We start from the raw sequence: 14,662 nt of genomic DNA on the forward strand, positions 1-14,662 counted from the left end.
TTTTCAAAGCAGAGCTTAAATATTAATTCATTAGTGCATTACACTTCCGTTAGATCGATGACTTTTACTGAGTATGTATATAGTATCCCCAAGACAAACCAATTGAATACTATGGCTGTTTGCAACCTAATGATATTTCAAACTTGATTGACTACTGCAGAGTTTACTCTTCAGGTGTTTTTCCAAGTTGCCTGATATAATCTACGTTAGCTGGATTTCTGTGGAACAGCAGCAGCATGTAATGTGCAATTAGGTTAGTCACAGGCATGCATTATCATGAGTAGGCTTAGGCATAGTCAGCATGTAGAAACTCATTTGTGTCTAATAAGATACTAATGTTAAATATCAATGCATTATTCATAGCCAAAAGGAAAGCAAATCGTTTTACACAGCGGTTTCCATATTTCATGTTTTTCTATTCAGATTTACTGAAAAAGACTAAGAATAATATTTTTTTAACACTGAAAAAATAAATGTAAATCTATGTAAATTATGTCATATCCTTTGTTTTAATTACTGACTGCTGCAGACCCAGTGATTATTTTTTTCTTCTTTTTTTTCCTTTTACTTTAAAAGGTTTATAACATAGTAGCATATCTGCACTTTTGTGTGCTAGCAGTAAACTTTAAACTATTGAGAGGTGAATCTAAAGTTAGAGGTTCATGTGGAACTGCAAACATCCTAGGTTGTAATTTGAGAAAGAACATCATAAGTACATTGCAAACTCTTATAGCTTGTATATGTGTGTATTCCTCTACTCTTCATCCTTGGAACAGAAGACCAAGCAATTTTGCTTTTAAATGGATGTAGTACGGAACATAAAAATATTCCATTACTTATTTCGAAAGATTTAGACAATTCTTGTACCTTTGGGTTGCGCCATCTATTTGTATGAATTGATGTTGTTCATCATAACTGAAGACGGCAAGTACTCAGCTGACTTTTGTTCTCTAAAGACCAATGACTTCTAAGCATATTATTTTTTTAATTGACATTCAAATATTGCAAAGCTCAGGAGGAGAGGAGAGGAGAAGAGACTGAACTTGTTCCAAAAGGTCGATTTAGATCAAGGGACACATATCACTCCAACACCAGAATTTTGGAACAAGACTGATTATCTCAGAATAGGTTCAAAGATTTTAACTTTGGTATTAAACTCTTCCTATATTGTACAGAACTGGGAGTTGTCTGTCAAGGAGCAAAGAAAACAGAGAAGGTTAAAGATCTATTGCACAGACACTGAAGAAGGAAATAATGCAAATTAAAGAAATGTGTAGACATTACATTGAGCTGAATAATACAATAAAGCAGGATTAGCAAAGAATCTCTATGCAAGAGAAATCAGCTTGGTTTCCTCTGTTTCCAAAATAAAGATAATTTACAGCCACTGCATCATATTTTATTTAATGACTAAGAAGCCACTATTTTGTAAAGAGTCATGGTGCTAAGGATAGTAGGATAAAATGTGTTGTTCACTCCAGCAGGAAATTTAAAGGACCATATGACTTTTTATCCTGAAAAATGAAATATAAAGAACATTTGCTTCAATATGCCTTTTTGTCAAAATATTTTTTTTTCAGGGAATGTGATTTTTGCATGATGATCTCTTTCCCAAAAGCCAATCTTATTTATTTATTTCCTGTTCAGTTGACTGTTGTGAAACACAGTTCAAGAAAACCTTTCCTATTTTCCTTTGTCGTGGGAGAGAAAGGCTCTGCACTGGCCTTATAGTAAGCACTGGCATCTCCCCTAATTGTAGCGCCATTGTATTATGGGGTGGGTTTTGTTTGGTTTTTTCTTTGTGTATATGCATGCGCTACATTCTCTGATCCTACTTAGTTAAGACTTTTCTTGGTGACTGTCTCTCCATATGGAATTTTCATGTAGATTATGTATAAGGGTTTCAACAAAGTCCCTCAGCCTGCTTTTTCAGGTATGAGTATTCAGATGCTACTTTGATCCAGAAGAATACTTCCTTTTGTGATAGCATTTTAGACTCTCAAACCAGAACTGACACAGAGTTCAAACAGGTGGTGTTGCAAGAAATACAGGTTAAGAGTGGATGATACGGACTAGCAGCTTCTTGCAGGCATGGCAGGATACATTTGGCTCCTACATCTTGTGTGGAATAATGGCTCCATGTGTGCATACTGAGACGTGGCGATGAGGTGTGACTGAGGGGGGGAGGGCAGCTTTACCTTCCACTGAAATAGCAAATGCAGAATCTTATTCTTGTTGTTATTTTTAAACACTGAATTTACAAATAATTAAGTAGGGTACCATGAAAATTCGTATTTTGAAGATTAGTCTATAGATTGTGAGCCTAATTTCCACATTTGAAATTAACAACCTTTATACAGAAAACATTCTTCAAAGTAATCTAGAGGTGGTACTAGTAAATTCTGACTGAAAGAGTGTGAGAAATCTTTCCACTTCTTCTTATGGGCTTCCCTGTAGTCTTCAGAATTTTCCTGACTGGAGGGAATTTATTATTAAGGAGAAAACAATGGATTCCAGAAAAGCCTTCCCGGGTATTTTGTGGTAATACCAAAATTTAGAGATTGTGTAATTCAGGCTAGGTGTTTCCTCTGTGATGCATACAGTTAAAGAAACCTGCACAACTTACCATATGATACAGACTTTAATAAAACATGGTACACAATATTAGAACATCCTCTTTTAAGGATTTTATACAAGGCCTACATGCTTAATAGCATTAAAGCTTTTATCTCTGCATGTATATATTTATAAGAAAGAAAACTGATTAGCTGGGGTAGAACTCCACACAATATTTATTTAGGTAGAGGGGTATGGTCTTATTTTTGATGTGTGGAGATGCTGTATTTTGTGAAGAGGTAAAGAAGAATGACATAACAGCTTAAGGTCTTTTTGGAAGTAAGTAAGCATGCCAGTTTTACATTTAATTTATACAACTTCAAAAATTTTAAAATTGTCAGAGCAATCGATAAAGTTGAATGTATAAAGTACAGGATACAAACTCCATGTCAGTTTAACGCTGTCCATGCAGATGCACTTCTAGAATAACATTTTTTTTAATAACCTCCCTAATGATTCTTCAAGTTGTGGTGGAATAAAATCATTAGCTATTTTTTTATAAACCTGGTAAATATACATTTTTTGGAATGTCAAACATTGTTGATAACCATTCTCAGTGTTTTTTTAATTGTGTATGGTTAGGAAATGCTCTCCAGTTTTTATTTGCTGATTTCTGGAAATATTTTTGTGATCAGGTTTTACTCTCGTGGATGTTAACTGAAAAGCAAAGAATGGTGGTGTTTTCATTTCTGATATGAGTATCTATATATCATATCAGATACCATCATACCATCCCAAACAATCAACCACAAGTGAAATATGAGCACCTGTAAAATGTTCAGTAAAAATTAGAAAGAATCTGACTTACAGTTCATAAATTTAAAATTAATAAAGAATATAATTATTTATTTGGCTGGACACAGCTGAGAATCTCGGAGCCTTAACACTAAAATTTAGTCAAGGTAGAATAGTAAGGCTCATTAAAAGTAGCAAAATGCAATCAAATAAATGATGTATTGAAGTGGATGAAAATCAAATGGTTGCTGTTTCTTAGGAATGTTTTATCTTTTTCTTTCTTTTTTTTTTTTTCTAAATTACATATTTTGTCTATGTAAAATTAGGCACTAAAAACATCATCCTAATAAGCCAAGGCATATATACATATGCCTAGCCTATATATATTAATACATGTATGTATGTGTGTACATATATAGGACAAGATCTTGATAGCCTTCATCACATGGAACAGGACATTACACTACCCCTTCAAAGGCCAATGAAGCCACCTGAGAGCTATCAGCACAAAAGAAGTTGCTGGAATCAGACTAGTCTTAAGGCTATAGCAAAAAATTTGTAAAGTAATCCAAGACACCGTAAGAACGAACCAGAAATGGTAGGCTGCACAGGCTAAATATCCCAAAGCACTGGGTCTATTCTTGCTCACCAAAAGGTTTTGCAGCTCTGTGGGAGTGGGATCAACACGGGAGTAGCATTTTCAGCACATAAAACCATCCCATGCAGTGCAGAAGAGAAGAGGAAAATCTTCCTTGCATGGAATAAGCATTTTCCTGTAGCCATCCTGTATCTGCTAATTACTTGTTTATGAGCACAAAGAAAGGAATACTTTTTGCATGATACATGCCTTTAAGAATACCACCCCCCACACACACCCCCCAGACCGTTTTTTATCAAAGCAACATTTCATGCAAATACAATACAATCTCACATGGATAGATAACAACACACTAAGCTAACATCTGTAAAACAGACAATTACAAGCAACCCAGTTTTCTTCCTACAGAAGATGGCTAGTTATAAAAAGAACTGACGGCAATCATTGTGCAAGCTTAAGCACTAATGTTCCACAATTTTATTTTATTTTTTTTTTATTTATTTTTTTTCAGAAATAAAGTGCATAGAACATACTCATCCCTACCCCAGTCACATTGAATGGACTGGACTGAGGGCTGTACTGTCTCATTTATATATTTTAATAATCTTGCACGTAATTGTGATAGACATATTTTCCAGATGACAAGGTTTCCCTTGTGGTGTGTTTTGTGGAGTGTATTTGGGCTGGAATGCTTTCAGTTTCTAAAGCAAGCATTTCCAGATATAAAATAAATGCAAGATCTGCCCAAGAGAGCAAACTGCGAGAGCTGCAGTGGCTGTTTACTGTTTTGCAAAATCAGCCATTAACAGACCTTAAGCAATCTAGAAGATATTTAGCTGAATTTTACTTTGCGAGGTTCACTTAGATAAGGGAAAAAGGAGGTGAGAGAAATTGCAGGGGGAGGAGGAGCTGATCTGTCTCAAGGTGGAGCTGTATCTTGTATTAAATGACATTGGCAGATTAAAGCTCTCTGGTGGGGAAGGGCTTAAAGGCTGAGTCAAAAGCCAAGAAGTCTCTTTATTTACGCCTACCTCCCAGCCCCTGGCAATCTGACTAATAACAAACTGAGCTAACAAGAAAGACTAGAAAGAGCAGAGAGAACACAGAAGCAGCTTGGATCTAAAAATCTGACAAACCAAGTGATCAAGTCAAGCTCTGCTGAGCATCTTGTTTGTTTACTGCATCAAAATGCTTGCAAACAGTTAACTATATGCAGAAAAGTCAGCATAGCTGTGAAGTATGCTGTGAATTTTAATTGAGGGAAAAGGACAACTGCTTACAGGATAGTCTGATGTGCACGCTGCCTGGAAGATTTTTTTGAATTGAAAGCTTTGTACTTTGTCTTCTGAACAAGGATTGTAACTTTATGGAGCTGTAGTATTACTAGAGCTTGCAGCAAAGTGAAACTCAGAGGAAAGCGTGCATTTTTCACCAGGAAAAATTACATGACATTGAAACAGCTGCTCCTACTGTTACTGAGCGTTCCAGGGAGTGTTACTGCTGTACAGGTAAGAAAGATACCAGCTAGTTAATTAGCTTAGCATATGAGATATTCATATCTCAGTACCAGCTGAATTTATTTTTCTGCATGACTTTGTATAACTTTTAGGTTCAATGATGGCAGTTTGTACTGTTTTCAAACCGCCTGCCAGGTGCATTTATTCAAACTGCCAACTGTGTAGAATGTTTGTATTAAGGAAATGCTGGTTTCAGATCTGTTGAGGGGGGAGGAATGGGTGTTTGGTTTTATTTCCTAAAGTGCAAGAATGGTCTTAAATGCATCATCTGACTGTGATTCTCTTCAGAATTTAATAAACAATCCCAAAGACTTTTAGAAATTGCGAGTTCTTAGTTTGAGGTTTTGAAATTCTTCAATATGCAATTTTTAAATATCTGAACTAAAACAACCAAACAAACAAAACCATAAGTAAAATAAAATGGTATTTCATTGTTTTAAAAATACTTTGATTTTTACTTGTCAAGCATGTAATGCCTTTGCTATAAGGTGACTACTTCTGGAAGTATTCAACTTTGCCTCATGGAGGGGACTGTGACATATTTTAGTCTTTTGGAATTCCTACTGCAAAAGGCTTAGTTACAGCATGCAGTCAGTACTGACTTACATGAAAGTAGATAAAATGAACAAACTTAAGTTACCACGTAGAATTTGCTGAAAAACCTCACCACATTAAAAAGTCAGCTTTGTTAAGTCTTTTAAATTAAATTTTATTTTATTGTGAGTGCTTTCAGTTAAATCATCTGTACTTTCATTGATCATCTGTTACTTGAAAGCAGTTTTTATTTTACAATAGTAGCCCACTGAGACCTTCGTTACATATTCCTGAGTATTCAGAAAAAAAGAAAAAAAAAAGAGGAAAGAAAAAAAGGAAAAAGGAAGAAAGGGAGGAAGGAATACAAGTCTTCTATTATTTTTTGTTGTGTGTATATGTGTGTGTGAGAGTTCTGGCAGTGCTGCCCACAGAAGTATGATGATGATTAAAATGGGAATGTTTTCCAATTGGTTACAAATGTTCTTACTTTCATCTCTGAGAGGAGGGCTTTCATTTTTATAACCTAATTTTTCAATGTGCACTAAAATGCAACATGCTTTTCAGATATTTTTTTTCCATTTAATTTTGCTCAGGGACTTTGTAAGTACAGTTTTAATTTGATGCAGATTGAAGCTGGAATTCCTACAGAGAAAAAGTGCACAGAAATAAAGTCTAAGTCATACACTAGGTTTGAAGCTGGCATCTGTGTCAAGAGCCTGCCTTTTTTTACCTTGGGTCACTGAAAGGGATACTGATGCATGTAAAGCAAGAATAAATCTCTACTTTAATATGATCCTAGAATTATTCTGCATACTTCAAAATAACATCTTGACATGTTGTGTCTTATCCAATACTTGGGAAAACATACTTGAGGACATATATTAAACATAAGCAGCTGGAGTTTGAAGGGCATTATATGAGACAACAAAATTAATTGTTCAACTGAAAAAAAGGTAAAAGGTCATACTTTTAGGAACACTTTTTCTCATACTGTGAATTGCACTCTACTACTTCTAAACATACACCTACTCCCACTGATCAGGGACTACGAATAGAGAAAAACATAATTCACAGTGCACACATTTGCTGTTGTTGCTTTTGTGTGTGTATGTAATACTCATACCACAGCCCTTAAGTGCCTGCATGTATAGACCTTTGCAATCTGTTTTAAGGGAAACCGTGAGAAATGGTGTTGCTGGTAACAAAGGTACATGATAATTAAAATATTTATTGGTGAGATGCCAAATCATATGGCCACATGTTCATCTGTGTAATTGAATAAGTCCTTGTGAAAGGTTCTAATCTTTCAGAAATTAACTCTTCAGTTGGTTAATTGTGTAGTGACATTCTGTACTCCATGTGTCAATAGCTTACTTTGAAAGATCAAATGACCTTTATTAGACGGATTACTTGAGAAACCTGCTTAGTTTAGTCCTAGAATAGATAGCGTAACCAAAAAAAGGGCTTATCTTTTAAATAATCCATTCAATTTAAAATATTTGTTATGGAAATGTACAGATATTTATTTAGCTAAAAATTATAAACAGTAATTTCACTCCATCTCATGCATCAAGAATTACCATTGGTAATTAGACAGCCTTGACAGAAAGAAAGAGATTCTTCAAATGGTAAGAAGCAGAAATTAACTGAATCCAATGATAACAAATGTTCTATTTCAAAATTTAAATTTTGCTTGTGACTCCATAGTTGTACTGTAATGATGCATTTATCAGGTATTGGAAAGTTTAAGATCAGCTTAACAGATGCTAATTTAAGTTACATAACATATGGGTGATAACTGGTGATCATTTTTAACTGGTAAAGTACAGTTCCATGTAAATTTCAGAATTTTTGTGGTAATTGATGGTTATAATAATTGGAAGGAGTCTAATAGTTAATCTAAAAAAAAAATGTTTATCCCTTGCCTACCTGTTTCTTCTCACATATTGCATTGTCAGTTCTCTCCTCTTTTTTACTTTGTGTAATTATTGCTTTATGCATATATTCTATATAAACACAGTATATTACTACGTGCTGTGTTACTGCTTTCACTAAATATCCACAAACTATAACATATGCATTAACATTTAAGAAAAATAATTATTTTGTCTACTTCCTTTTCGGTTTAGGGGGTACAAGGATTGCAGAGGAAATACCTTTTCATTTACATACATAATGCAGAACCAAACGAGAGATTCCGTGTATCCTGAATGAATGGGCTTTTGCTCACAACATATTGTTGAACCAAACAAAATCTTATTTCTTCTCTTCAGCAGCTGGACAATATTAAGTTGAGCTCAGCAAGGTGCTTTTAAAATTCACAGTGCTATATGGTGACACAAAGCAAGATTCCAAAATGTCATATTAGCCTTGATATAAGTTGGCAGTAACTTACTATTGTTTCCCACTGGCAAAACATTCTATATGGTATATAGACAAAGACGACATGCTCTTCATTATCTCCTACTTTGGGTATCAGCATGAAAGTACTGAAGCACTCCCCTTCTGACTGTGTTTATTAATTCAGTAAATTAAATATATTTTTTTCTGCTTAGAAAATCATTGCAATGTTTGTCATAATATAATTTTGTTGAAAGGTGAGGTAGCTCAATGGTTGAAAGGTGAGGTAGCTCAGTGACATTTACTAGGAATGGTTACTGCTCCCTTCTAGCCAGAAAAAAAAAAAAAAAAAAAATCAGCCCTGTGAAATCGTGACTCTATTACTTTTCTTTTTCCTTCCCCTCCCCCCACCCCCCCCCTTTTTTTTTTTTTTTTTTTTATAGAATCTGCTGGGCAAGATGAAGTTCTGGATTTTTATTGTATATTCAGTTGCAGTTGCATCTGATCCTTTCCAGTCACAGCCTTCGTTTTCTTCAGTCAGAGGATCTTGTCAGAGTTTGTGTTCCTGTGAAGAAAAGGATGATATCATGATTATAAACTGTGAAGAAAGAGGCATCAAGATGGTATCAGAAATATATGTCCCACCATCACAGCCTTTCCATCTTAATCTGTTAAACAATGGTCTAACTATGTTACACATGAATGATTTTGCTGGCCTTGTTAATGCTATCTCTCTACATCTTGGTTTTAATAATATTGCAGATATTGAGCCTGGGGCTTTCAATGGTCTCAGCCTTCTTAAACAACTTCATATCAATCACAATTCTTTAGAAACACTTAAAGAAGATATGTTTAATGGATTGGAAAATTTGGAGTTTCTTCAAGCAGACAACAATTTCATCACAGTGATTGAAGCAAGTGCCTTTAGCAAGCTCAACAGGCTTAAAGTGCTTATTTTGAATGATAATGCCATTGAATATCTTCCTCCAAATATATTTCGTTTTGTGCCATTGACACATTTAGATCTTCGTGGAAACCAATTACAGACACTCCCCTATGTTGGCTTTTTGGAACACATTGGTAGAATACTAGACCTTCAGCTGGAAGACAATAAATGGGCCTGTAACTGTGATTTGCTGCAGCTGAAGATATGGCTAGAAAATATGCCACCTCAGTCAATAATAGGTGACATTGTATGCAATAGTCCTCCAGTTATCAAAGGCAGCATCTTAAGCCGGTTGAAAAAAGAATCACTTTGTCCCACTCATCCTGTCCATGAACTTGAAGATCCTTCAGGGTCACTGCCCTTGGTTGTAACCACCTCTATCAGTGACAGTCACCTATCAACTAAGGTGATTCCTATCCTGAAAGCTCCTACTAAAGAACCAAGTTTAGTGCTTCATACTTTAAAGCCTACTACTCAGTTTCCAGGAATCTATTGTCCTGTCCCCTGTCACTGCACCAGCCATATGGTCTCAGGAGTTCTCATGCACTGCCAGGAGCGAAACATTGAAAGCTTGTCTGATTTAGGACCTCCTCCTCCAAATCCTAAAAAGCTTATTCTAGCTGGAAACATTATTCAGACACTACTGAAATCAGATCTTGTGGACTATGCCAGCCTGGAAATGCTTCACCTGGGGAACAATCGCATTGAAATCCTTGAGGAAGGATCCTTCATGAATCTGACTAGACTGCAGAAACTATATCTCAATGGCAATCATCTTACAAAGCTAAGTCAGAATCTCTTCCTTGGCCTTCAGCACCTGGAATATTTGTACCTTGAATATAATGCCATCAAAGAAGTTTTGCCAGGGACATTTAATGCAATGCCAAAACTTAAGGTCCTCTACTTAAATAACAACCTTCTGCAGACTTTGCCCCCCCATATCTTTTCAGGTGTTCCACTTGCCAGATTAAATCTGAAAACAAACCAATTTGCTCATTTGCCTGTGAGCAATGTCTTGGATGAACTGGATATGCTGGTACAAATTGAACTTGAAGATAACCCCTGGGACTGCACCTGTGATTCAGTTGGACTGCAAAAATGGATACAAAAACTGAGCAAGAATACAATGATGGGTGATCTTTTCTGTAAATCTCCAGGACACCTAGCAAAAAAAGAACTGAAATCCCTGAACAGTGAAGTCTTGTGTCCAGGTTTAATAAAGAGCCCTGCCCTACCGACTCGTGCTAGTTTTGTAGTTGTGACAACTTCTTCTACTACTACCAACACCGCAGACACCATCCTGCGGTCCCTTACAGATGCAGTCCCACTTTCTGTTCTAATATTAGGACTTCTAATTGTGTTTATAACTATTGTATTTTGTGCAGCAGGAATAGTTGTTCTTGTACTGCACCGGCGACGAAGATGCAAAAAGAAACAAGTGGATGAACAAATGAGGGATAGTAGCCCAGTTCACCTTCAGTACAGCATGTATGGGCATAAGACAACACACCACACAGCAGAGCGCCCAGCAGCGACTCTCTATGAGCAACGTATGGTTACTCCCATGGTTCAGGTCTACCGCAGCCCATCCTTCAGCCCCAAGCACACAGAGCAACAGGAGGAGGGAAGTGAGAAGGAAGCAAACAATTCCAAACATCTACGCCGAAGTCTCCTGGAAAGAGAGAATAGTTCACCTCTGACAGGTTCAAATGTCAAATATAAGGCTACAGATCAATCTGCTGAATTTCTGTCTTTTCAGGATGCCAGCTGCTTGTATAGAAACATTCTTGAAAAAGAAAGAGAACTGCAGCAACTAGGGATCACAGAGTACCTAAGAAAAAATGTTGTACAGCTCCAGCCTGAAATGGAAGTTCATTATCCTGGAACACATGAGGAGCTGAAGCTAATGGAGACACTCATGTATTCCAGGCCAAGAAAGGTTTTTCTAGAACAAACTAAAAATGAGTATTTTGAACTCAAAGCTAATTTACATGCTGAGCCTGACTACCTGGAAGTCCTGGAGCAGCAAACATGAAGTGATAATATGTTGGGCTAGGGCCGAATTTCTGTAATTCCATTTTAAATTGGAACAGTTGTAAATAAAAGTGCCTTATAATAAAATGTCAACAGTCAGAACTTAAGCACAGCAGTAATCCTAGCAAAAAAAACCTCAGGGATCACTGTGGGAAGCCATGGGGTTGTGCGCAGGCAACATGTCTCACCCCAAGTTAAACATGAACTTTGTGTGATTGAACTGCAGGAGGAAGCTTGCCTATTGCAATATTCCTCAACATTTTAAAAGATGTGTATGGTATTCTCCAATCTGTACCCAACCTATGGTAAAGTATTTGTTATGTTTACTCTTTCTTTTTTCCCTCATTTTAACTAGATTCCTTTTTTTTTAAAAACAAAACAAAACAAAACAAAACACCACCTGTGTTTGTAGTTATACAGTTAGTGTGTATTGTTTAGGTTAGTACGTGCACTGCATACATGACCATTGTCTACAACTACACCTAACATACCCTTATAATAAATATGAAAGCAGTTGAAATGTCATACTAAATGTCAGTTAAAAAACAAAAAAAACCCACAAAACATTTTCTGTATGCACCCAGAGCCTGCAAATATTTAATATTTTACACAAAACTTCATCATGTGTGTTCTGTATCAGTATGTGGAAGGAAAACTATGTAACAATGTTTACCCAAAGTCTTCAACGAAGAAAAAAGCAAGTCTTTTGCTACTTCCCCTATCTGATAGCTTTACCTAAGTTTGGACAATCTTTTCTTGAGCTGCTGCTATAAAATATTGTTCATCACTGGTGTTTCAACTCATAATCCTGGGCAATTTGAAAAGCTACTGAGAATCAGCTGTAAATATTTTACTGTGTTTCACAAGTTTGATTTTTTCATATATCTATCTATATATAAATAACTTCTGTGCTGGCTTTAAATATTCTTGGAGAAACTAAGTTTGCTGTGGCTAGGAGCTTTCAAGTGCAAATACAGGTCCTTTCCCACCCTACCCAAAAGCAACTCCCAGACAGAATAACTGCAACAGTACACACACGAGGAAAAATAGTACTATTTAGTTGTTTGTACAAAAATATGTTATATTTTCTGAAATTAGAAGAGAATGAAGTATTGTGGGAAAAATAGGTTAAAAAAAAAAAAGTGGAACACTGCAGGTTTATTTTTGCAATGAATTCTTGCTAGATTTATATTTACTATTTATTCTGTATAATTTTGTATTTTTTTTCAACTTGCAAGAAAAAGCTTATTCCTGGCTGCCTTTCAAGCAAATCGAGGAACTGCTCTCTAACAATGAAAAAGAAATAAAGTGTTTTTTAAATGTCTTTTTCTTAAAAGTCACTTTTTAAAGAAGGCAGCAACTTCTGCATGCACAGGTTTGGAACTCTTTGGGAATTAAACACAGTGCTTCTCACTCTTGTCATGTGGGCAGAAGCATCTTGTCCAGAGTGCACTAAGGCCATTCAGTTTCTGTGCATGACTGACACGGTGCCAAAGCACAAATTCTTATCTGCATTTACCTTCCTCTAAGCAAATCTTTTGTAATCTGACTATGCATGAACTTTTTTTTTTTTTCTGATTTCTATTTGTAGAGCAAGAGATCAGCTTAATTACATGTCTATGTATGTATGCTAAACTTAGCACTGAAATCTCGATAAACTAAAAATATATTCTTTTTAGTTCAGCTTACAGTGGATGTCTTACCTATTTGTATATACAAATGTGAGTTCTTCATAGTCTTTGTACATAAGTTTCTGACAGAAAATTTTCCTATACTAAATAGAAAAGTTAGATTCTCAGTTCTTTCAAATTTGCATAGACATAATGACTTTGATGGTGCTATACTGTTTTTTGTAATTTCAGGATCTGACCACATGTTGTCTCTGTTAACAAATCAGCTTCCTTATCAGTATTGTTGAGGTGTCATCAATTTGGTATGCAAGTCAAACTTCTTGGCTTCCAAAAATCAAAATTCCAGTCATTAGAGTATAACTACCACTTCCTCTTTCCGTGACTGCGAATCATTTAGTTCAGAAAACTTGTGTATTTAGGAGAATTTAGGAAGAGTAAATCTGGTGACAACATATTTGTTTCTTTGCTGTCTTTATTCCAGACAAGTAAAGATTATGCTAAGTCTTACTTGTGCAGGTAAGGGTGAGGCAAAAAAGGATAATGCAGCTACATTAACTTTATATTAACTTAGTTATCTAGTGTTATTTTAGCTGTCCTTGCATATTAAAGACATGTGAACCAGTTTCATGGACATGCCATAGAACGTATGGAAACCCATATCCTGATCTGGAGGAGGAATTGGAGCCCAGGTGGGATGGCTTAGAGCGTCAAAATTACACTAGATGTCTACAATGAAACAATTCAGTTGCACACAGAATCAAGATCAGTTTATTATTTGAAATAATTAAGATCCAATGAAAAATTAAATTCAGTCAATGGAAGTGACACGAGAAAGCTTTGAACATTCAATCACACCTTCTAATACTGTCCTTTTTGGAATTCTCAGAGGTCCCAAATTAGTGTTAGAACAAAAAACCCAACAAAAATGTAGATGGTACTTGATAAAGAAGTTTCATATTTCATTGTCTTTCATTTCAGTAGTTATTTCCATTAGTAAAAAAATGGGTATTTTGTATGTAAAAATAATACCCTGCAATTGGCAAGACACAGGGAAATCATAATTCAGGCCCTCAGGCTTAGATTTAAGAGAAATAGCTTCAGACTAAAGACAATTGCCACATGCACAGATGTCACTTTGCTTAGCTGCTAACAGTTACTTGACAGAATGTTGAGGACAAATGTGGCAAAACATTCTTCTTCGTTGCAGTCTGCAAGCATCGGAAGAGTGAGCTAAATTAATGTCAAAGCAACTTAGTTACACAGCTGTATCAGAGCATCACTCAGCAGAATTAAAGAGAACTTTAGCTTTTAGCTTTCCCTCAGCAAAGAGATTCACATCATTCATTATGCAAGGGCAGCTGTACTCAGTGGCAGTCTGTAACACTGCAAGTGGTTTTGCAGGAATCGCTAGAACGTGGCACGTCATCCACTTTCCTATTGTCTGCCCCTACTGGACTACCATGTAGTGAAAGTTTGTATGATGAGGGGAGAGGGATCTGTCTATAGCCTTACCTCTTATTAACGCTCTCAGAGAGTGATTTTTCCAGTTTTGAGGAAGCTTTATATTGCCATGACAAAAAAGTATAATTTGACCTTGTATGATTATTCTTTAGCTGAAGAATGTCAAGAGCTGTTAAAAATAAAATCACGACGTAAGAGAGGTATCACATACAAAGAAAGAAAGATGCAATATCTATTTCTAAAAGTTCCT

The 14,662-nt window shown here is 35.8% G+C and overlaps 1 protein-coding gene across 1 annotated transcript; it reads left to right on the forward strand.

Moving 5' to 3' along the window:
* Positions 1 to 4,953: 4,953 nt before the first annotated feature.
* SLITRK6 (SLIT and NTRK like family member 6) lies at positions 4,954 to 12,644 on the forward strand. The gene is made up of 2 exons (XM_005244476.3): positions 4,954 to 5,457; positions 8,784 to 12,644. The coding sequence occupies exons 1-2, from the start codon at positions 5,395 to 5,397 to the stop codon at positions 11,319 to 11,321; spliced, it is 2,601 nt and encodes an 866-aa protein (XP_005244533.2). The 5' UTR covers positions 4,954 to 5,394; the 3' UTR covers positions 11,322 to 12,644.
* Positions 12,645 to 14,662: the final 2,018 nt, after the last annotated feature.

This window comes from Falco peregrinus, chromosome 4 (genome assembly GCF_023634155.1).
Source record: "Falco peregrinus isolate bFalPer1 chromosome 4, bFalPer1.pri, whole genome shotgun sequence".
NCBI classification, from domain to species: Eukaryota; Metazoa; Chordata; class Aves; order Falconiformes; family Falconidae; genus Falco; species Falco peregrinus.

Coding starts and splice junctions, on each gene's coding strand:
- SLITRK6 (XM_005244476.3), top strand. CDS start 5,395: ATGACATTGAAACAGCTGCTCCTACTGTTACTGAGCGTTCCAGGGAGT. Junction 5,458..8,783: donor GGAGTGTTACTGCTGTACAG/GTAAGAAAGATA, acceptor TTTTTTTTATAG/AATCTGCTGGGCAAGATGAA.